This window comes from Penicillium griseofulvum (genome assembly GCF_001561935.1).
Source record: "Penicillium griseofulvum strain PG3 chromosome Unknown contig_84, whole genome shotgun sequence".
NCBI lineage: Eukaryota > Fungi > Ascomycota > Eurotiomycetes > Eurotiales > Aspergillaceae > Penicillium > Penicillium griseofulvum.
Genome location: NW_024467475.1, coordinates 1,416,960 through 1,438,569, shown reverse-complemented (window position 1 = coordinate 1,438,569; position 21,610 = coordinate 1,416,960). Strand labels below are relative to the sequence as shown.

The following is a 21,610-nucleotide window of genomic DNA, read 5'->3' as shown; positions in this document are numbered from 1 at the left end:
TTCTCATGAATTTGAGCGCTATAGCAATCTCCTTTTATCCTTTAATACCCTGCATAATGATCTACTGGAACAGGGGCCATGTTTCACAAAATCACGCATTCTCACAATGTGATCTACTCATTGAGTGAGCTCTGCAAGTTCCTCTTCTGTTACTTGATACAGTTTCCTGCCTAACTCTGCGTCGGCTCGGTACTTCTCCCCAACGGTACAGTTATATGGATGAAAATCGTTGGTTTCCATCCACGTACCGATCACATTGAAGATGTCATCATTCTCAGGATCCAGACGGCCTTCGCGGACGATGTTTCGAAAGCCATCCAAATAAAGTACCTGAACACTTCCAGACCGGAAAGCCTCCTCGTCCGCAAGGATGAGATATGTCTGCGTAGCCATCCTCTGTAATGACTCCGCGAAGTCCTCAAGGATTGAATTTCGGTCCTTAGCCTCATTCCAAGCTTCGGGGTCTAATTCTTTCACTCCGGCAAGATCCTGTTTGAGCCGCAAAGCCCATGAAGCCCACAACTCAGCCCAGCCCAACCTCTTAATGGGCTGGGTTTTGAGCCTTATCTTCGGGCCCACTGGTGGACCATGGGCCCAGGTGAAAGCCTACTGGGCTAGGTTGGGCTTTGGACGTCGGGCCCACAACCCACTGCTGGCTGGGCTATGGGCCCGAGGTCCGGGCCTATTTATGGGCTTCGCGGAGATCTACTATGATACCCTTAAATCTCACATCCAATGGGACATTGCTGTCAGATAGTCCCATCTCCGTGCTTGCTACGTATATTTGCTTATAGACTAAGTGGTCGTTTGCTATGTTGTTTGCTACTTGGCTTGATTGTCTTCAAACCAACAACTCCAGCATCTCTATCAAATTCCATAGCAAGCAACTTAGTTTCAACAACTCCCAACTGAATGTTATGTCACATATTTACCATGCACCTAGACGTCTCCATAGATCTCTCTTGACAATCTCTCCTCAATCCTCGACAGCCCTTTGTTTCTCCAAATACTCCCTCATTCTCTCCCTCGCACGCTCAACCTGATCCTGTACATCCAAATCCCAAAGCCACCTAAAACGCACATCAAGCATTTCCTTCAACTTCACCGGATCATCCCAAACCCCATCAAAACCAAGACAAAACACATCAGCATTTTCCTTGCTACTAGTAACAACCCTCTGACACCTAGGTCTCCGAATCTCATCATAAGCCCTAAAAGCCGCAATAACATCCCCAACAGATCCAACCCGCGAATCACCCAACAATTCCGCAAGAACATGAGCATCCTCAATAGCCTGCCCAGCCCCAGCACCCTGATGCGGCGTCGAAGCATGCGCCGCATCACCCATAATCGCAATCCTGGACCGAGCATAAGTCTCGATATGCGGATGCTCGAATATACCCCATTGAGAAGCATCAGTCATATACTAAAAGACAAAGTAAGTATGTCAATCCAACCCCGAACCAGCGCAAACAAAAGCACAAATCCAAGAAAACATACCTCGACAAAAGCCCTCACAAACCTCCCCATCCCCCTCGTATCCCTCACCAGATCCTCCCTCCTCCCAGGCCTAACCCACCCCTCATACTCCCAGGCCGAACTAAACACATAAATCCCAACATTAACAAACCGCCCCTTCATAATCGGATACGAAACCGCATAAGCTCCCCTCGAAACATAAATCGTCGAAACACAAGCCCTCCCCTTCCCAACAGCCTCAATCATATCCCCCATCCCAATAACACCGCGATACCCATACATCCCACTATAAACAGGTTTAACTGATGGAACTATTGCTTCCCTAACTCTACTCCGAATCCCATCACACCCAATAACAACATCCGCAAACACAACCTCCCCATCCTCAAACCTCAAAACCCCACCACTTTCCAATTTCTCTAATCTCTTCCCGAAATGCACGCATTCAGCGGGAATAAGCCGCGCAAGCGCATTTAAGAAATCCGCTCTGCGGAGCGCTGTCTGGCCGGTTGGTGGTGCTGTGAGAGTCATTAATGTTTCGTCTTCGTTGGGTCCTGCCGCCCAGACGATTTCGAACCAAGTTTGGAGGTGGGAGGGGTTTGTGTCTGCGGGCGTTGTTATGAGGGTGTTTAGGTTGAGATTAGGGTTTAGGAGGGGGAGGATGCGGTACGCTGCTGGGCTGAAGGAGACTCCTAGACCTATTTCTGTGAAGGAGGGGGCGGATTCGTAGAGATGAATCGGGATTTGGCGGTGGTGGAGGGCGGCTGCGAGGGTTAGGCCGCTTATTCCGCCGCCGATTATTGTTATTGTTGGTTTTGGCATTTGATATTGGTTTTTATCTTGGGTTCGGATGGGATTTGGGATGCGGGTTATATACGTAGTCTCCTATGTAGTTATATTCTCCGGATTTCATGTACATTGTCGATAAGGTTGTGTACTACTTCAGTCACATGGGGTATGTAAGTCATGACTGTATGTCCGACGTCGGGTGTCAGAGGCGTACAAAGATTTTGGATATGGGGAAGATGGGGGATTGCACAGGCGGTACAGGCGCTAGAAGGTGGATTGACCTGCACTGATCTGCGCCAGATCTGCACATTAGCGCGGTGGCTTATGATTAGCCGACGTGTGGGTGTCTATATTGTAGGGTGTGTATAAGTGTATTGATCACTGTCTACGAGTATCATCTTAAATGAAGAAGTATGTATTGACATAGCCTTGATACAAGATATCGCCAATCATCACAAATCGTTGCGTGTGCAACTCTAATCTGTCGTGTCCCATAAGAGACGAGAGAGAGTTAACATGACCTTAGTCAAGTCGCGATCCTGTCGCGGGGATGCCCCCTGGGGGTCTAAAGTAGCACACATGTGCAAAAGAGGAATCGACCAGCCTGAAGTACATCATATCCGTCCAGACAGTCTAGAATGTATATAAAAAAATGAAAGCCGCTAGAAAAAGAACGAGGAAGTTGCATATTATGCAACATGAAATCAAATCATAGGAACGGTTGTAACCCGTTGACGTTCCCACTTCGGAGGACCGAAGGGATCGTCACGGGAATAGATATCCGATCGATCCCAATCGGAGTCTGTGTCTGTAATACCGGGCTTATCATCTGACCTAGGGGAAGTATCATCGTCTAGAGCGCGACGAAAGCGCAAGAATTGCCGTGACTCTGTCTGTGCGGGCTGCATCATGCCCATGTTTGACTGCATGGACTCGAGAGCTGCGCGCTGCAGATCGCGGATGTCATCGCGTAGACCGCCGACTTGTGTCTCTAAGTTTCTGCGGGCGGTTTGTTCGCGGCGCAGGAGCGTGACTAGAGTGCTGTATTGCTCGATTGAGACGCCGTGATAGTCTGACAGGGATGATGCTGAGGGGGCGGGGCGGAGGGTGCGGGTCATTGAGTCTTGGCGGATTGTGGTTGTACTGGAGGGGCGGGTGGAGATGGTTGGGAGGGGGCTTGGAGAGTCGTCGCGGTCGCTTGTAGATAAGAATGCGGTGGGTTTGTTACGCAAGAAGGAGTCTGTTGAAGGGGAATGTCGCGGGCGCGGCTTTTCCGATGGATTTTCGGGGCCGTTGGTTTGCAGCCGGGCGATGGCGAATTCCAGATCGATTAATTTCACTTCTAGCGTGGTCAACCGCTGTTCGAGGGTGACGTTATCATCTTGCTGCATTGTGTTGACTAGGCTTGCAACGTTCGGCGCGAGGCTGGCTTGTTCTGCGTGTTCGTCGACTTCCATCAAAGACGGTGTGGCAGACATTGGAGTCACACTGGTTACTGTTGTTCCCGATGATGGTCTCCTCGACTGCCCGCTAATAGAACTTTCATCTACCGGTGGGGACTGCGAGCGGGAAACTGAGACTGGCACAGGGGCGGATGATGTGCGTTGTGGCCAAGAGGGAAGGGTCTCTGGCAGTGCATCTGTCATTTCGCGCAAGGCATCTGCGCTCATTGATAGCCGGTGAGAGAGCAAGCTGTGTCTTCGCTCTGGCACATAGCTTCTATCCTCTTGCGGATCAGATATTGCCGTTGATGCGACGGCAAACCGAGATTCATCATCTGAAAATACCACGCTAGGAAGAGTTGCACGTCTTCGACGTGGCTGCATGCTACCGGGCATTGAATCACGCAAGGTTGCCGAGGATAGAGGAGATAACGGGGACAGATGTGTTTCTGCGAGTTGGAGGTTCTGCGCCGAGAGTGGACTACCCCGGTGTGAACTCAAATTCAGAGGAGGCGGAACAGACAACATTGACCTTCCTTTCGTAGGTCCTGGTTTCCTCGGCGTGACAAAAGTAGATTCGTATGGGTTCTCTTCCAATCCATCGGCTTGACTTTGCCTTTTGCGGTTGAAGATCTTGCGCATGACTGTTTTCAAGGTACTCCCCGTTCGGCGATGGGTAATAGAAGACTGGGAATGAGAGTGAAATTCCATTGACGGTAGTGCGGTGTCATCATCTCCTATGCAAGATGTCGAATTCGAGGCGGAACGGTCTTCCCGGGGAGAGGATCGTTGTATACTCCTAATGGATTCGCTGCCGGCGCTCGCTATTGATCGGGTGGGGTGTCTCGACATGATGTATGGGTCGCAATGGAGAAATAAGCAAATAAGATATCGACTTTGATCATTACAAGAAATATGGGGTATATCGTATCGTCGCAAGAAAAAAATAAAAGGAAATGGTTGAGCGAGTGTCGGTGAAAGGGTATAAAGGGTATCAAAAATGTAACGAATTTGAATAAAGGCTGAGACTATAAGCTATCAAACGGGGAGTTAGTTGAAGAACCAGAAGTTACAAACAGAACGTACAATATCAGGAACATAATGAGTTCCCGTTTGTTCAGTCTCATAACAAAGAGAAGAGAAGGTAGAAAGATAAACAAAGAGAAGAAGAAAGGGGAAAAAGTTGGAGATTAGGGAGAAGCTATCTCTCCCCACATGAGTTCTTCAGCCCCAACCGAATTCAAAGAGAAAAGGACAAAAGTGGATGTTGAAATAGAAATCTATTAATATTTTAATAACCTACATTTTATACGGAGTACTTCCTTGCCCTTTTAAGACTAAAACGCCACATGGTAAGATGTTGATATCCATCTTTTCCTCTTTTTTGCTGCCCAAAAACTGATGGCAGTTTCAAACTATTCAACAATTCCAATTAGTCCACGTAGTTAACTGTTTTGTTTAGCCTAAGATATGTTGTCGCCCGAGAAGAAACCTTTGTTTCGGGAATTGCATCCCTCTTGCAGAAAGGATCGTCCAACTAGATGTTTCAAAATACCTTATCTGCTTCATCCCTGTCCCGTGCAAGGGTTTCGGCCTGAGACGAAATGTTCTTTAGAGGTCTAACCCCCGGCCGTGCTCCGAAAATTAATCTATTCTGTGGGTTATTCTGTGGATTGTTCTGGAGAACATCCGGATCTACAACCTCTATAGTAAATCTCCCGCATCGGGGTATCGTAAGTCGGCATTTTCTTCAAGAAAGTCCATCCAATGCTTGAGAAAGCTACTTCCACTGTAAAAAGATAAATGTCGATCAGCATTAAACCATCAAACTCAATAGGACATCCCAGCACTTACTGACTGATCGTCTCCGAGTCACCACAGATACACAAATGTCGCTTAGGTCGCGTCATGGCAACTATATGCATGGTTAGTGATCTATTGAATTACCTGCAGGTACACCTGCAAGAAAGAAAAGCAAAAGATGAAAAAAAGGGGGGGGGGAAACATACCATTCAATCTTCGTTTCTCACCCAAGAAACCCACTTCATGCTCCGCATTACTACGTACCAGGCTCACCACAACAGCTTCTTTCTCCCGGCCCTGGAATCCATCCACACTGCCGAGTTCGAGACCGGGGTATTTCTCTCGTAGCATTCGTGACAAGAGAGCCAATTGTCCGTTGTAAGGGGTGATCACAGCAATGCTCTCGGGTCTGACCCCCGCATCAATCAGATTGTCCACGTGTCTGGCAACGACCATGGCCTCCATCTCGTTGCTTTTGCTGTCTCCAAGCAACGCCCCCTTTTTACTGATCTCATCCTCCACCTTTTCGGGGAAATCTCCCCCTTGCGTGTCCCAGAAGACTAGTGGTTCCTGCGTATCATCTGTGCCCTCGACCTCGTAAGGTAGGTCAACTAGTAGACGGGCTTTGACCGCGTCACTGGCTATCAACTTCCCCTCATAGAGTTCGTCGGAGGGGAATCGCATGATTGTCTCATGCATGCGATATTGCGTAGTCAACATACGTTTGATCCCTGGTCCGTGCAGAGCTAGTAAACGATCGAATAATGTGCGTTCAAGAGAGACACCCTTCAATGTCTCGGTGTTGGTACCCGTGTGTTCGCCCTTGGAATCTTCATCCTTGGGCTTTAACCCGGTAGATTTAACGGTCGGCGGTAATTGCAGGTGGTCACCGGCAAGCACCACCTTCTCTGCACCTAAAAGAGAAATCCAACATTGTGCCTCGAGAGCTTGACTCGCCTCGTCGATAATCACAACATCGAACTTCTGATTCTTCAACTGGTGACCTCCAGCCCCGTGAAGAGTAGCCAACACCACGCTACTCTCGCGCACCAGATTATCCACACATTTAGACTCGCGCTGTCGGAACTCCTTCCGAAGCAACTTCAAATCATCATAGATACCTCGTCGTTCACGACCAGACCGGGTCTTGCGAATACTAGCCTGTTTCTCATCAATCTCCTTCCGAATATCCTTCACAATACCCCCAGCATCAGAGGTCTGCGTAAGGACTTCAAGAGAATGCTCCAGAACAGAAGGAAGCAGACGAGCCGGATGTCCAATGCGCACAACAGGAACCTTCTTAGGAGCAAGACGTTCCACAATATTATCAACAGAAACATTCGACGGTCCACAGACGAGAACGCGTTTCTTCCGCTGAACCAATTGCAAAATCAATTCAATAAGCGTATGCGTCTTTCCCGTCCCAGGCGGGCCATGGATCAAGGCAATATCCCTTGAAGCCAGCGCAAAGCAAATAGCATCCTTCTGCGAATCATTAAGTGTGGGATCCGTAAATTCCACGGGTCCACACGCCTCAGTATCCAACTGTAGCGGGGTCGTATATCCAAACGCAACACGCATGAAATGCGAATAATCAGATTCCGTCATCTTCTCCATCTTCTCCATAGTCTGTCTCATTCTACAGAAGTCAGTAAACCAGTAATCCCAACAATCAACCCAACATACCTTCTATACGTAACATCATTAGCAAGCTTAATAGCCCACACCTTCTTCCCCCAAAGCTCCTCAATAGCCTCATCATCCTCCTTAGACGTACTCCCACCCTGCCGCCCAAACGCTATCCACACAGCCCGATCCCCAGTGCGCGTAACAACACCCTCGACGCCCTTCTCATCTTTCTCTTTCTCTTTCTCCTTGTCTTTCCCGCCCTTCTTAGGCCCCGCTACATCATTAACTCGCACAACATCCCCAACGCGAATCCCATGCGCCCCAAGTCGAGGCGTCCCATCCGCGGCTCTAGTCTCGTCTGATGCGACTGCCGGGTCCGGGGCGAACTCGCCGACGACGCGTCCGCCGAGACCGGTTCGGCATTGTGAGAGGATCAGGCCGGTGAGGGCGTAGCCGGTTGCTTGTAGGGTTCGACGGGTTGAGGGGGAGACTGTTGCGGCTGTGCTGGCGAGTTTTGAGGAGGCGACTTCGGCGGCGTGTTCTTCGTGGAGGAGGGTGAGTTGGGTTGAGGCGAAGAGGGGGATTGGGGTCGGAGTTGGAGGCATTTTGAGGGCGGGTTTTAGGCGGCGTGGGTTATATGAAGGTTTGATTTGGGATATTTGGGAGAGAATGTGTTCCAGTAGAAAACTGGAAGTGCTTGGCTTGTGGCCTCCGGGTGTCTATCGACTTCACGGGTGGAGCTTTCGCGGGACCGGCGATAGAGAAGCTTCAGTCGGTTATGTCCGAGCTTGGAGGTTCGGCCTCGATACCTCCATTCTCCTACCTTTCTGTCATGTAGCTGCTAATCCTAGAGGAAATAAGGAAAATGCAAAGTTTTTCATACTATACATACATTACGAATCTAGAAAAAGCGATACTTAATCGGCAAGTAGCGTATTTCACATAGCCGCACACATAAAACAACATAGAAAGTGTGAGAATATATATCATCCAAAAATAGGATACAAGGAATTATTGACACCACTAGAATTGAGAAATAAAGTAACGAGTATATAGTTGCTATATTTGAATTTGCCCTAATTAATCAAGCAAATCAATCATTATAGCGCTTCGGTGCTTTAGTGTACCCTGTTCTACGGAAGTACTAATTTCGACAAATAGATCAGCTAGACATCTAGCTCCTGTTCACTAGAATGCCAATTGTATTGGCTCGAGCAGTAAGCGCCCATGGAACGACACGTTTCTGGCTGTTTCATCTTTCTGCAAAATCCAATGTAATACTATGTAGATAACTACTTAAGGGGTCCATGTCTGTACTACATCCCATTATTATTGCACCACAGACATGGTTCTACCACACCAGAAAGTATTGGCCGAATTAAGCAAATGTTCCTACAACGCCAGCACGAGACCGTCTTCCGTGTACAAGAAAAAGGGAATACCAACCTTACGCCTTACCATGCCAGCGAACGCGAACCCACTTTGCCTAAACACTCTTCAGTCTCCCACTTCCAAGATAGCCTCAAACTTTGGAGTGCCACACCTAATGCAACGAGTGATATATGTTTCACCCACGGTCCTCCGTCGGACCGGGAGAAGACCTGAACAGCCGAAGGCCAATCGACCAGCCGAAAGCCTTACTTCCATGGAAACTGCATCAATCTCGGATTCTGACGTACGGGTACAACGTAATATCAAAATCGACCGGCTCGTCCAATCGGCCGATCAATCACGCCACCAATCTCCTAGTCGAGTTATCGTCAGAACGAGAATCCTACAATGCGTCTTCCCGTCCGCTCATTTTTGTCGCACATGGTCTCGCGGGACTGGTCTTTAAAATGGCTATCCTCATGTCGCGAAATAATTCTGACCTATACCTCCAGGGTGTATTCGATTCCCTCAAAGGTGTGATGTTCATGGGAACTCCTCACATGGGAGGTTGGATGGAGTATTGGGACAATATTCTGGCCAAAAGGCTTGATTTCGAGGTGTCTATTAACCTCGCGTTGGTAGAAAACTTACGAAGGAATAATCTGCGAGTGGGTACAGAGGGCCTTTTTGGTGATACGCCAAGTATGGAAAAACGGTCGGCGTCTTGAGGTCACTTGCTTCTTTGAAGAGCTTCCTACCCCAGGGGTTGGACTGGTTGTATCGGAAGACTCTGCCGCTTTCGATGGCTATATGCCCCGGAGCATTGGCGCTGATCATCATAACATGGTCAAAATTTGCGACTGTGGAGGATAATGGTCTCAAGAGGTTTCTGGGGGAACTTGTTAGCTGGACAGGTATAATATATTAGCACCATCATAGGAATTTCGATTAGCTAAGATCAATTCAAAGATAACGAAAGAATTCAATACACGCTAGACGCTAAGCATAGAGCTTGTCTATAGGATCTATACACAACAGATCCTCGTATGACAGCGAACGTATCGAAGTCTCCTGTGGCCAAAGACCACACTTTGGTTAACATCTTGGAGGTGGGTGGAGATGTAAATAACTTTAGCAAGAAGAGGGGGGAATGGCTTGGTTATAGAAATGACATTTTCTATGTGGTTTCCGCTAACCACTGTTCCTTCATATAGTACACTTATGCATAGACCATTGACAGACCATGTAGGAGATTGGGCCCTTGCTCAGCCCCATCCTGGGCCCTGAAGTTGGTTGAGGAACAAACACCTCACTCATCTTTGACTATTGTCACATGTGATAGGTGACATCGAAGTGCTGAGAATTGTGCCTAGAGACCAACAGCGGCAACGATGATTTAGGAACACAACGGTGGTGCCCAAGTCGACCAACCATTCAAACAACCAAAAATAGTATGAAAAGATTAGCAAGGTTTAGGCTATATGACACGCAGTGATTCTCGCTCCAAGCCATGGTTTCAGATGGTGGGTTCCTTCAACGAGGAACAATAATATAGACCAATATAGCGAATGTGCTGACGCCACGCTCTCACCTCCAGAGAAGATGGACTTGTATAAATTGAACCAGCAATCCACAAGCAGAGAAGTTCCTTCATAGAGCCTCAATCTTAACCTTGGGCTCATCAACCTCAGGGCTTCTCTTAACTTTCAGAACCGTAGGCTCAAGCCCCCGAATCTCACTCTTACAAAGTCGCGTGCCAGCCAGATCACAATCTCCACAGCGACGCTTAACAGGCAGACAGACAGTCTGCCCAAGCCCAACAAGTAACTTGTTAATCTCATGCCATTTATCCGGTGGCAGCCACGACTGCAACGCCTTCCTCGTTTCCTCAGGCGTCTTGGTCTTATTCCAACCCCAGAGATTGGTAATACGGTGGACATGCACATCGACACCGATCCCTAGGTGTTTACCCCATGCCGCGCTCAGACAGAGGTATGCCATTTTAGGTCCAACGCCCGGAAGTGCCATGAGTCCCTCCGGAGTGGAAGGGATATCGCCGTTGTACTGGTCTCGCAGGATCAGCGCGGTTGATTTGATGTATTTTGTCTTGTTGTTGTGGAAGCCGACTGTGCGAATTAGTTCGTTTAGTCGCGTCGGATCGACAGCTAGGATGTTGGTTAGGTTTAGGGTACTGTCGACGGGTTTTGAATCATCCTCTTCCAGTTTGATTTTGACATCTTCGGCTGGAGTGCCGTCTCCCAGCTCAGTGTGAAGACGTTGCATCGCTACCGCTGTTACTGTGTCTTTGGTCTGGGATGAGAGCATCAATGCAATGAGTGTCTGGAATCGACGGTCTTTTGCTGATGATCCACGCCAGTATAGCTCCGAGCAGCCCATTGTGTCTACCGGTGCAGTCGGATTGGCTGCCCTCATCTTTTTCACGGTTTCGTATATCGTCTCCCAGTTGGATGGCGGCTCGACCTTGATTGAGCCGTCGATATCGCGTGTTTCACGGGCAGGGAGCCGTCTTTGTTTGGGAGTCGGTGTGGGTCGTTGTTTGGATGTGGGTGTCGGTTTCTGGTCGGGTTCATCCTTGACTATCACTTTTCGGGGTGTGCGAGAACTTGTACTCTGTTTGAGGACTCGTGGGTTTAAAGGGCTTGCGTTGCGTTTTTGGCGTTTCGATGGCGGTTCAAGGAGGTCTTCGATATCCGCTGTGTCGGCCTCGGAGAGCTCGGAGAAAGAGGATTCATCGTCACTTTTGAAGGCAGATAGACTGGATGTCACCGAGCCATTTTCCGGCTCTGTCTTGACTGTCGGAGTCGCATTCGCGTTGTACGCGAACCCTTTCAAAGCGCTCACATTGGAGTTGCGCGTTTTTCGTCGGATAGGGGGCGAGAGGGCCTGCAGAACCTTCGCGGTCTCTTTGGAAGTGCGAGAAGTGCGCATGGCGAATTCACGAGATTGAAGAGCAGACAGAAAACAGCTCAGGCCGAGAAAGTCGGAATGCAATTTCACGTGAGAATCCCCGGATGGTGATCCATGGGTGGGCCGGGCAGAACTTCCCGAGGTCAGCCTCGGCGATCGCAGGGCCGATGACTTTCCCAACTCCTTGAGCCGCCACACTATAATCTTCCACAATCACATTCGACATGGCGCCCAAACGAATTAACACAAGACAACGGCTCATGACTGAGTTGATGAGCTGCCAGGAGGAGAATGACACATATTTGTACCTACGTCTTGTCAATGACGAGGACCTGCTACGCTGGGAAGCTGTATTGAAAGGTCCAAATGGGACACCGTACGAGGGTAAGTGCGCATATAACAAACTTCTGGGCCTACTGCAGTTGACCTAACATGCCACCAGGTGGACGTTGGCACCTTGATATCACAATTCCTACGGATTATCCTTACACACCACCGAACATCCGCTTCACGACCAAGATCGTGCATCCGAATATTGAATTCCAAACAGGCAAGATCTGCTTGTCGTTGCTAGATTCAGAATGGAGTCCGGCTGGCGCTGGGGGTCTCTCGGGCACACTCACAACTATTCAGCAGTTGTTGATGGATCCAAATTTAGATTCGCCACTGAATCCTGATGTCGCAGTTCTACTGCGCAACGGTGATATTGTTGCTTGGGAGAGTTTTATCCGGTACTGGACTGAAGCGGAGCGGTGGGAGGAAGGTGTGAGTGCTGGACGGTGATGGTGGTTTCGGACCAGCTGAGACATTTGGCGCTCGTTCGATACCGCTGACTACACACACACTATATCGCTCTGCATACAACGATCATCTTGGATACCCTGCCCCTATTTTGCATACGAGTCAATGAATCTTTACGTCAATGAGGCAATGAGTTTGATAATTGAGCCAATTTTTGCATTTGATCCTCTACATACATATCTATGCATCTTTATATTCAATGAGGCAATGAGTTTAATAATTGAGCCAATTCTTGCATACCTTTAACCTATGTACTCTACCTAGACTTTTATGAATGTACTTCCAGCATTCCGATCATCGTACATACCTCGAACCTACTTTAAACACGAAAGTATACAAAGAGCCAATGAATTTGCTAAAGAGCACGATTTTGATTATCTTCAAGCGAAGATTAAAACATGGACTAAAAGTAATCACATGTGTGTAGTGCGCTGTAAATGTTCGACGCTGATAAAAATGCCAAATTCGGCACAATGCCCAACGCCCAAGAAATAAGGAGAGACATAAGTAGGTCGTCACGGGTCATGCGAAAAGATAGTACAATGACAATAGTCATGAAATGCAGAGCCGAGATGTAAAACGCCGTTCGAAATGATAATAATGCAAGGCAAGAAAGGTAGAGTTTTGATCAATTACAGAGCCATTGCGACCACGACGGCACCACCAACCATGGCGACAACCTCACGGGCCATGCCGGTAGGCAGAGCGGCGGCATTGGTCTGCAGACCGGGCTTCGCGGTGGCGGTGGGCTTGCCAGTGGCCTTTGGGGTGATGACAGTGATCGAGGTGATGGTGCTCAGAGTACCGTCGGGCATGGTCGTGGTGCTCTCGAAGGTGGAGGTGCTCAAGCTGGTTTGCTCGCTGGTGGTGTCTTCCGTGGTACGGGAAGAGGTAGTTGAGCGGGTGGAGGTGGATGAGGTGCTCGTGGTAGTGGTCAGAGTCGAAGGAGCACTGGTCGTCGTGTGAGTAGTCTGGGTAGTGGAGGATGTAGTGGAGGATGTAACGGACGATGCAGTAGAGGATGCAGTAGAGGATGCAGTAGAGGATGTAGTAGAGGATGTAGTGGCAGTGACTGACTGGGTAGTGGAAGTGACTGACTGAGTAGTGGAAGTGGTTGGCTTAGCAGTGGTCTCAGTCGTGGCCGTGGAGGTCTGGCTTGGAGTCTCGCTGGGGACCGATGCAGAGCTGGTGGTGGTAGAGCTGGTAGAGCTGGTAGAGCTGGCCGAGGTAGTGGTAGGCTCCGCGCTGGTAGTTGGCTCAGTGGGAGAGGCTGAGCTGGTCACACTAGTCTCAGCAGACGAGGTGGTGGACGGTTCAGCGGCTGATTCGGTGCTGGAAGTAGTCACAACAGGAAGCGGGGCCGGAGTTGTCTCAGGACTGGAAGTGGCATTGCTTTGGCGCTTAGCAAGCTTGACCAAGCTTGCAATGGCTGGCTCTTCATTTTGTAGGGCTTTAGCGGCATGCAAGTCAGTCGGGAAGATACCATGACGGAATTTGGCGGAGAGATTATGTAGGGCATCATGGAACGAAGCTGCCTTGATGTCGACAAGGGCTTCTTGGAGAGACTCACGTTGTGTCCCCTTGACATCTGCCAAGACTGACAGAGCCAGCAGTGCGACTAAAAGCAATTGAATAAGGCTGATACGGAACATTATGAGAGGCTGAAGATGGATCTGCGGATAAGGGAAGATGGTTGAAGAGGTTAAGTTATAAAAAGGCGAGAAAGGTGAGTAAGTTAAGATTATTAAAAGTAAATAAGAAAGAAGGAAAGAACCACCAAGAGTGGCAAGTACCTGAGTATCCAACTGTTTTTTTTTTTTTTCTTTTCAAATATTATCTTGGGTATCTTGTTTTTTCGCACTAGTAAAAACGATAATGAAGAACATTTCCACGGAACCTATCAAATGTCTCGGATCGGCCTAAAAGCTTGGATATCGAACTATTTTTGATCTTTATGGATTTGTAAATAGTTACGAGGTAATATAAATGGAGACTATGCATAAAGATCCACCATTATTGGTTTGGTCTCATCGCTAACAATAGTATGTAAGTCGTATGTCATTATTTCTTTTTTACTCCATTAGGATGGAAAAGGGGGGGTCATCTATTTCCTTGGTTATTAATTGTTTATATCCATGGAAATAGTTGAATTCCCTTCTCGGTACGACTTCGGAGTTTAACATGTGCAAGGCAACAGAATCAAGTATACGAATAACAATACCGGTCTTCAGTCGGATCCATAACCTCCCCGACCGACCGAGACCGATCAAGAACACCGAATTCCATCTCCATCCCAAGCGTAACAATTGTCGCATTAGGAGGATTTAGAATCCTATTCGTACCATTAACTGCAAATCGATTATCCTCATCTTTCGCTTGCCAAATACTCCACAACCGATCAATCATACCGTGGTGGAGCATAAAAGCCGGGTCTTGCGGCGACGTGAACAGATCTTGGAGGGTCGCTCCGAGGCTGAAATGTCCGCCGCCATGAACGCCCAGAACCCCACCCGGTCGCGCCGGCCAGTAATCCATCACGAGCTGGAAATCGGAGATATTACTCGCGGCTAGGAGTCTGTCGACGATGGTCTCATTATCGTAATTGCTGCTGACGAAATTATTCAAACTTCGATTGAAGCAGCGCGGGTTGTAGTCGAAGCCTGGAGCGGGGAGTTCCGTGAATGAGGCAATGTTGCGGTCAAATGGTCCCATGTGGATTTTCATGTCCTTAAATGGTCCGCATCGGACACAGCCACCGCCTGATCCTCGTGGGATTGTTACTGCGCCGCCTGAGATGCTTTCTTCTTCGGAATTGTATTCACCGTCGCCGGAGAGGGAGCTGTCGCTGCAGTCGAAGAGTGGGCTGACTTTTAGGTTTTCCGACCATAATGGCCAGTTCCAGTATCTGAGGAGTGTTATTATAGGTTGGGTGTGGTGGTAAATAGTACTTACGGGAGATATCCAGTGTAACCACACTCTTCTCGCAGAGCTCTCTCCCAGAGCCAGAGGAAGTGACGGTGCCACGGGAGGAACAGACCACTAAGGTGAACATTGAGTGTGTAATTGATATGAGTGCTATACGGTTAGTACAGAGTCCCTAGCATAATTGAGGGTACTTACGCCACAAAATCATCGAACCGGTTCTGCACTCCCGGGTACTCTTCTCTTGGAAGATGCTGGGGCTGCCTTTGCATACACAATACTGCATTCGTATAGTTGATGCGCTCGGCTCGCTTTAACTCTCCCCTACATACTGTCAGCTATCAATTGACCCAAGGAAAAGAAAAAAAAAAAACACAAACCATTCCTTCCTCACAGCGGTATTATGTTCTTCACACTGTTTGGCAAGGGAGATGTCAAAGATATCAAATAGAGAGATATCAGCTGCCGAAACAAAAACCCCCAGGACAACAACCAAGAAAAACCGATAAAAACCAACCATCCTGTCCCAATGAAAAATCTCCAATGGCAGGTAAAATCTTCAATTCTCTCTACCTCCATGAACACAGTTTATAAGGAACTCCTGACCTCCCATCGCGCTAATAAATCCTGATAGTATCCCTTGTTTGATATATGTAAGTCGACGGAGCATTTTAGTTTAGTCTACATTTTAGCGAGCTTGGAAACTCGGAATAAAACTTAGTGCAGGTCCCTGGTCTCTTTGTGAGCTGTCATTTTACAGAAGTGCCTCGTACGGAGAATTCCGTGTATTTTTCTCGAAACAGACCGACCATCGAGAGATCGGCCCTAACGCTGCAAGCCAATTATCTGACATACAACATACATTTGGTAGATGGCTGGATACCTGTGTGGCGAATTGTATCCGGATTCAACGTGTATATTTGGCCCCTGTCTGAGTGGGGTAGAGAGGGACTTCTACAACAGTCGATGCTGAAACTGAGGCTGCATTTGTTATGGGATGGAATTGGCAACCGTATCCGTGAATGCAAGGCCATAGCCAATTGGATGACCTTGATTATGGTAATCGATACCCGACAACGCACATCGTATTCAAGTAGTCAGATAAGGCAGTGGCCTTCCATTTTGACTCTTTAGGCCACCAGCTATTCTCTCTCTCTGGGGCTGAATACGTGTAAACTTAACTTGACCAATTCACCTGGACCGTTGTAGTAGGAACTACACCGTACCGCGTTAGACCGGCTCGCCCCACAATTAGAGTACGTCACAGAGAGTGAAACATACATTGCTGTACTCCGTACTGCGACTGCGTACTGTAGGCACGACCTAAGTTTGCTAATCTGTCATGGTGCAGATATCACATGCTTGATCACGGCTCTAGATTCGAGGTCGTGTTGGAAGCTGACAACGTTAACTCCCGCATTGACCTGATGGATATCGACCACTTGAGATGCATTTATATCACACACAAGGCAGAGATAGTTAGTCATAGCGTGTGATAACACAAAAGAATGAAACCACAACACCGGAACTATCCTAGCAAGCCAACACTAAATCCAGATACAAAATCGGTTGTACTTCATTTCACCTTGACGTATGCTAGAATCCTTCCCTTCGATCTCACAGGATGTATACGTCGTACGCATGAGATCATCCTGCTGCCATCGACTGGGTGAGAACAAGAGCTTGAAAATTACCGATATGGGCCATGGCCCAGCAACAGTCTAGGCGGGATATAAACGGTGCCTTTGCGGTTTCGCCCATATCAAAAACTGCCCTCTAGGGCACAATTGCTGCAGCACTAGTCACATCCGTTGCTGTCGCAGGAATGCATATCATACTAGACGTATGAATGATTGGACAAGAGAGAGGTGTACCTGGATTTGCCCTGAGGAGAACATACTGCTCGGTCTCGGGCGATACAAGTAGGCTCGGTGTTGGAAACCGGCCTATATCTTCTGCTCAGTGCTCTGCATCGGACGTCTAGCTGCGAGCCACACAGTCCCACCCTTTGATACTCGAGCCGAGGTGGGTTCGAGGAGTTTGCAAAATACTGTGGGCTTGGTGAGAGGCTTGGTGTCGGCGATGAGACCTCAGAGTATGTTGCTGTGTTCTAGAGATGATCCTATAAGGACATCTGGAACTAGCGATGCTTACTTTTATATTTATTTAAAGACCAAATATTGAACCCTATGCTAGCCTTAGAGGTTAGTCTTTTGGTTTGCAATATGCATTCACACATTTCACACTTGGCACGCTCAGGCCGCTCCCAGCTTCTTTCCCTCGGTTTCAGCGTCTTCCAGTTTGTTGCGTGTTCATGAGATAAACTTTCTCATATGTCTTCAGTCCAGAGAATAGACGATCGCAAGTTACAGATCTCCGATCTTTAAACTTTCTCACATGGCGTCGAGCAGAACGACGATCGGCACTAGATGCGGGGGAAAGGGTCTGGGGAACTAACCGAGGCAGACACACGAAGTGTGAAGAAAACCAAACGCACATTTAACTCTAACCCTAGATCCTGCCCGTCTCACAAAGACATACATGCACAACCATGGAAGTCCCAAAAAGTATCCTGGACCAGGTGCTACCCCAAGCCGCAGCCATTTGGGCCGACATCGTATCCAAGTACTCACCCCAGAAAATCGAATTCGTGGGCACACTTCTCCTCCAATTCCTCACCTTCTGGCTCCCATCAATTTGCTATACCCTCCTGGACGTGGTCGCGCCCACTTTCTCCCAGCGCCATAAAATCCAACCCGCACCCAAACAACCCACCCGTCGCGAGATCGCCCGCTGCTTTTTCGTCGTCCTCCAGAACCAACTCCTAGCATCTATCATCCATCTGACATTACTATCCGCAGCCAGCAAAGCTGGCCTTAAATCAACATATCGCATCGAGACTTCCCTCCCAGCCCCAGTCGAGATCCTCCGCGACGTCATTCTCAGCATGTTGATGCGCGAAGCTCTATTCTACTACAGTCATCGACTTCTACATATACCCTCCCTCTACGTCCGGATCCATAAAAAGCATCATCGATTCACGGCTCCTATTGCGTTGGCTGCGCAGTTTGCTCATCCGATTGAGCATATTTTCGCTAATACGTTGCCTATTTCTCTGCCACCGCAGTTGCTGGGGAGTCATGTTGTGACTTTTTGGGTGTTTTTGGCTTATGAGTTGGTTAATACGGCGACTGTTCATAGTGGGTATGATTTCTTTTGTCAGAAGGCGAAGATGCATGACCTTCATCATGAGAAGTTTAATTTGAATTATGGATCGTTGGGGTTGTTGGATTGGGTGCATGGGACGGATAAATTGAAGAAACGGCGTGCTGAATAGTATTTAGGTGTGTAAATAATGGACCTGGTAGGATAGGTAGCAGGCAAACTGTCTCATTTGAACCAATGAGATTGTATATTTTAGTCGAGACCGAATGCCAACAATTCGTTTTTGTCTTGGACGGATATTTATAGTCGGGGCCCGGGGGTTCAGGGGGCCGACGGAAAGTCTGGAAGTCTCAAAAGTCTGGAAGCCAAGAATATGGAATCAGTGAGACACTTTGAACTTTAGAATCATGGACCATGTCTACTGTTGTAGGTCGATGTTGTAGGGTTTTTAGAAGATCTATTTGAAGTATTAATTATATTCTGGATAATGTATGGGGTACAATGTACTATTTGAAACACCCAGGATAAAAATATCGGATGCAAACAGAGTAGCATTCTGTAAGTGTCTCAGGTTCTATGTATAGACCGTTTGAAAATGAGTGCCATGGCGCTTGTGTGGGTTTTGCCGAGAGAATGTTTTAGCGAATAAAATTGGCAAAGGAGTTCATTCAATTCTAGAATTTGAACACATTTGATCTTTAACCCCTATTGACCATTGGCCCCTTAGAGTTATAATAACATGGAATATCAACCCCAAGACCCCTGAAGTGCGATCGACCTAGATTAGATGCGTCATTGCCAAGCTAGGGCTCCACACTCAGGGTTTTAGGAGTTTAGGGAGTTGATATAGTATATGGAGTTATGGGGTATAACATAGTACAATCATGTTAAGTGTAAGAAGTACATATTCCATACTTTATACATATTTATAGTGACACACAATTGTTATACCACTACATCATATGTTGACCTGATACCAAATAAATAAATAAATAATTCAATCAACCTATTAAATACCTTTATTCAGGGTCAGCTCCACATAAAAAAGTCCACTTAATATGACCCTTGCTGATCAGGACAAAGCAGAGACCCAATGTACATAGGACCCTTGGCAGTAGCACAGCCCATTTGCCGGGTCTTGGCCTCATAACTCCTTTCATCCCTTACCTTTTCTCTCTTCCTTTTCATTCTTTCTGACCTCACTTTCGTTTCTCAGTCTGTCATTCACTCTTTTAATCCTCTGAGCGCTTCTATTTTCCCACTCTCGTTCATATCCAATTTTTCGCTCTTTTCACTTATTCACACATTATGAAGGCCACAGTCGCCTCCATGGCTACGGCCATCACCTTGGGCGCTTCAACCGTCCTCGGTGCTGCAACCATCAAGGCCCGTGCCAGTGATATCACCCCCATCACTGTTAAGGGTAACGCTTTCTTCAAGGGAGATGAGCGTTTCTACATGCGCGGTGTCGACTACCAGCCCGGTGGTTCTTCCGACCTCAGCGATCCCATCGCTGATGTCGAGGGTTGCAAGCGTGACATCAAGAACTTCAAGGAATTGGGCCTCAACACTATCCGTGTCTACTCTGTCGATAACTCCAAGGACCACGACGAGTGTATGAATGCCCTCGCCGAGGCCGGCATCTACCTTGTTCTCGACGTCAACACCCCCAAGTACTCCCTCAACCGTAAGGACCCCGAGATCTCCTACAACGACGTCTACCTCCAGTACATTTTCGCCACCATGGAGAAGTTCGCCAAGTACGACAACACCCTTGCCTTCTTCTCCGGTAACGAGGTCATCAACGACGGTCCCTCCTCCAAGGCCGCCCCCTACGTTAAGGCCGTCACCCGTGACATGCGTACTTTCCTCCGCGCCCGCAAGCTCCGTGCCGTCCCCGTCGGATACTCCGCCGCTGATGTCGACACCAACCGTCTCGAGATGGCCGAGTACATGAACTGCGGTACCGACGACGAGCGCTCTGACTTCTTCGCTTTCAACGACTACTCCTGGTGCGACCCCTCTTCCTTCACTACCTCCGGCTGGGACCAGAAGGTAAAGAACTTCACTGGCTACGGACTCCCCCTCTTCCTCTCCGAGTACGGCTGCAACATCAACACCCGTGAGTTCAACGAGGTCAAGGCCCTCTACTCCGACAAGATGACCCCCGTCTACTCCGGCGGTCTGGTTTACGAGTACACCGAGAGCGACAACAAGTACGGTCTCGTCAAGGTCGACGGTGACAAGGTCACCCCCAACAAGGACTACAAGGCTCTGAAGAAGTCCTTCGAGGGCACCGACAACCCCAAGGGTGACGGTGGCTACAACTCCACCGGTGGTGCCTCCGGCTGCCCCAAGATGCAGAAGCCCAACTGGGACGTCGACTCCGAGATCCTCCCCGCCATGCCCGTTCCCGCCAAGAAGTACCTGACCGAGGGTGCCGGTAAGGGTGAGGGTTTCGCCGGTAAGGGCAGCCAGAACTCCGGTACTCGCTCCTCCGGTGATGCCACCCAGGGCTCTGGTGAAGTCTCTGCTGCCACTGGTAGCGGCTCTGCCGTTTCCAGCACCAGCTCCCCCGGCGCTGCCGCTTCCATCAAGCCTTTCCAGTTCGGCTTCGCCCCTGCTGCCCTCGGCATGGTCACTGTCCTGTCGACTGTGTTCGGTGCTAGCTTCATCCTCCTGTAATGCTCCTACCTTTATGAAGGGGCTTGATTATATCTTTTCGATTCTCCTTGACATGTATCTTTTTTTATGCCTTTTTCACCCTGTGATCATAGGCTTTGCAAATGGGGGATGGCGAGATGCTTTAGTTGGTGTATAGCAGTTTTCGGTATCTGCGCCTAGTTTGAAATGAAACAGAGCTGAACTGCTCATATTCTTGTATTAGTAACCAACGATTTTAATTAGGGGATTGCGAATTTGAATCCCCTCCATTGTATACTGCCATGTATTCTGCCACCATGATAATTCTAGTTTAGTAAAAAGATACGCATTTTGATCACAAAAGAATCGTACGATTCTCCATGATTACTCCTTATACTCTACAAATTCCTTATTTTCGTACTTAGGCACCCTCCACCGCGCATCCCCGGCCCCGTCCCCGTCCCTGTCCCCGTCCTCGAGTCTCAGCAGTCTCAGTACCCTTAGCGCTCAATATTCTGCGTGCTTTAATTTCCTTTCACGGTTGCATCTGTTATGTCTATAGAGAAGATAGTTAGGAGCCCTATGTAACAGGCGAGAGTGCGTTACAACCCTACATGCTTGACTACCACATTATCAAA

The 21,610-nt window shown here is 48.4% G+C and overlaps 9 protein-coding genes across 9 annotated transcripts; 3 read left to right on the top strand and 6 right to left on the bottom strand.

Annotated features, from left to right (window-relative positions):
- Positions 1–117: 117 nt before the first annotated feature.
- On the bottom strand, positions 118–2,301 carry PGRI_050740 (FAD-dependent oxidoreductase; the record flags this gene model as incomplete). The annotated part of the gene is made up of 4 exons (XM_040792787.1): positions 118–489; positions 1,082–1,426; positions 1,501–1,765; positions 1,829–2,301. 4 exons carry the CDS (start codon positions 2,299–2,301, stop codon positions 118–120), a joined length of 1,455 nt encoding a protein of 484 aa, XP_040644754.1.
- A 671-nt stretch (positions 2,302–2,972) lies between these two features.
- Positions 2,973–4,562, bottom strand: PGRI_050730 (uncharacterized protein; the record flags this gene model as incomplete). Its single annotated transcript, XM_040792786.1, has 1 exon — positions 2,973–4,562. One exon carries the CDS (start codon positions 4,560–4,562, stop codon positions 2,973–2,975), a length of 1,590 nt encoding a protein of 529 aa, XP_040644753.1.
- An 852-nt stretch (positions 4,563–5,414) lies between these two features.
- On the bottom strand, positions 5,415–7,747 carry PGRI_050720 (putative DNA helicase; the record flags this gene model as incomplete). The annotated part of the gene is made up of 4 exons (XM_040792785.1): positions 5,415–5,499; positions 5,565–5,625; positions 5,720–7,152; positions 7,200–7,747. The coding sequence occupies 4 exons, from the start codon at positions 7,745–7,747 to the stop codon at positions 5,415–5,417; spliced, it is 2,127 nt and encodes a 708-aa protein (XP_040644752.1).
- Positions 7,748–10,163: 2,416 nt separating this feature from the next.
- PGRI_050710 (endonuclease III domain-containing protein) lies at positions 10,164–11,462 on the bottom strand (the record flags this gene model as incomplete). Its single annotated transcript, XM_040792784.1, has 1 exon — positions 10,164–11,462. One exon carries the CDS (start codon positions 11,460–11,462, stop codon positions 10,164–10,166), a length of 1,299 nt encoding a protein of 432 aa, XP_040644751.1.
- Positions 11,463–11,665: 203 nt separating this feature from the next.
- pex4 (putative ubiquitin conjugating enzyme (UbcJ)) lies at positions 11,666–12,224 on the top strand (the record flags this gene model as incomplete). Its single annotated transcript, XM_040792783.1, has 2 exons — positions 11,666–11,825; positions 11,884–12,224. The coding sequence occupies 2 exons, from the start codon at positions 11,666–11,668 to the stop codon at positions 12,222–12,224; spliced, it is 501 nt and encodes a 166-aa protein (XP_040644750.1).
- Positions 12,225–12,874: 650 nt separating this feature from the next.
- Positions 12,875–13,894, bottom strand: PGRI_050690 (putative GPI anchored cell wall protein (Dan4); the record flags this gene model as incomplete). Its single annotated transcript, XM_040792782.1, has 1 exon — positions 12,875–13,894. One exon carries the CDS (start codon positions 13,892–13,894, stop codon positions 12,875–12,877), a length of 1,020 nt encoding a protein of 339 aa, XP_040644749.1.
- Positions 13,895–14,441: 547 nt separating this feature from the next.
- Positions 14,442–15,684, bottom strand: PGRI_050680 (tyrosinase family protein; the record flags this gene model as incomplete). The annotated part of the gene is made up of 4 exons (XM_040792781.1): positions 14,442–15,147; positions 15,195–15,317; positions 15,363–15,488; positions 15,545–15,684. 4 exons carry the CDS (start codon positions 15,682–15,684, stop codon positions 14,442–14,444), a joined length of 1,095 nt encoding a protein of 364 aa, XP_040644748.1.
- A 2,031-nt stretch (positions 15,685–17,715) lies between these two features.
- PGRI_050670 (sterol desaturase family protein) lies at positions 17,716–18,501 on the top strand (the record flags this gene model as incomplete). Its single annotated transcript, XM_040792780.1, has 1 exon — positions 17,716–18,501. One exon carries the CDS (start codon positions 17,716–17,718, stop codon positions 18,499–18,501), a length of 786 nt encoding a protein of 261 aa, XP_040644747.1.
- Positions 18,502–19,637: 1,136 nt separating this feature from the next.
- On the top strand, positions 19,638–21,014 carry gel1 (1,3-beta-glucanosyltransferase gel1; the record flags this gene model as incomplete). The annotated part of the gene is made up of 1 exon (XM_040792779.1): positions 19,638–21,014. The coding sequence occupies one exon, from the start codon at positions 19,638–19,640 to the stop codon at positions 21,012–21,014; it is 1,377 nt and encodes a 458-aa protein (XP_040644746.1).
- Positions 21,015–21,610: the final 596 nt, after the last annotated feature.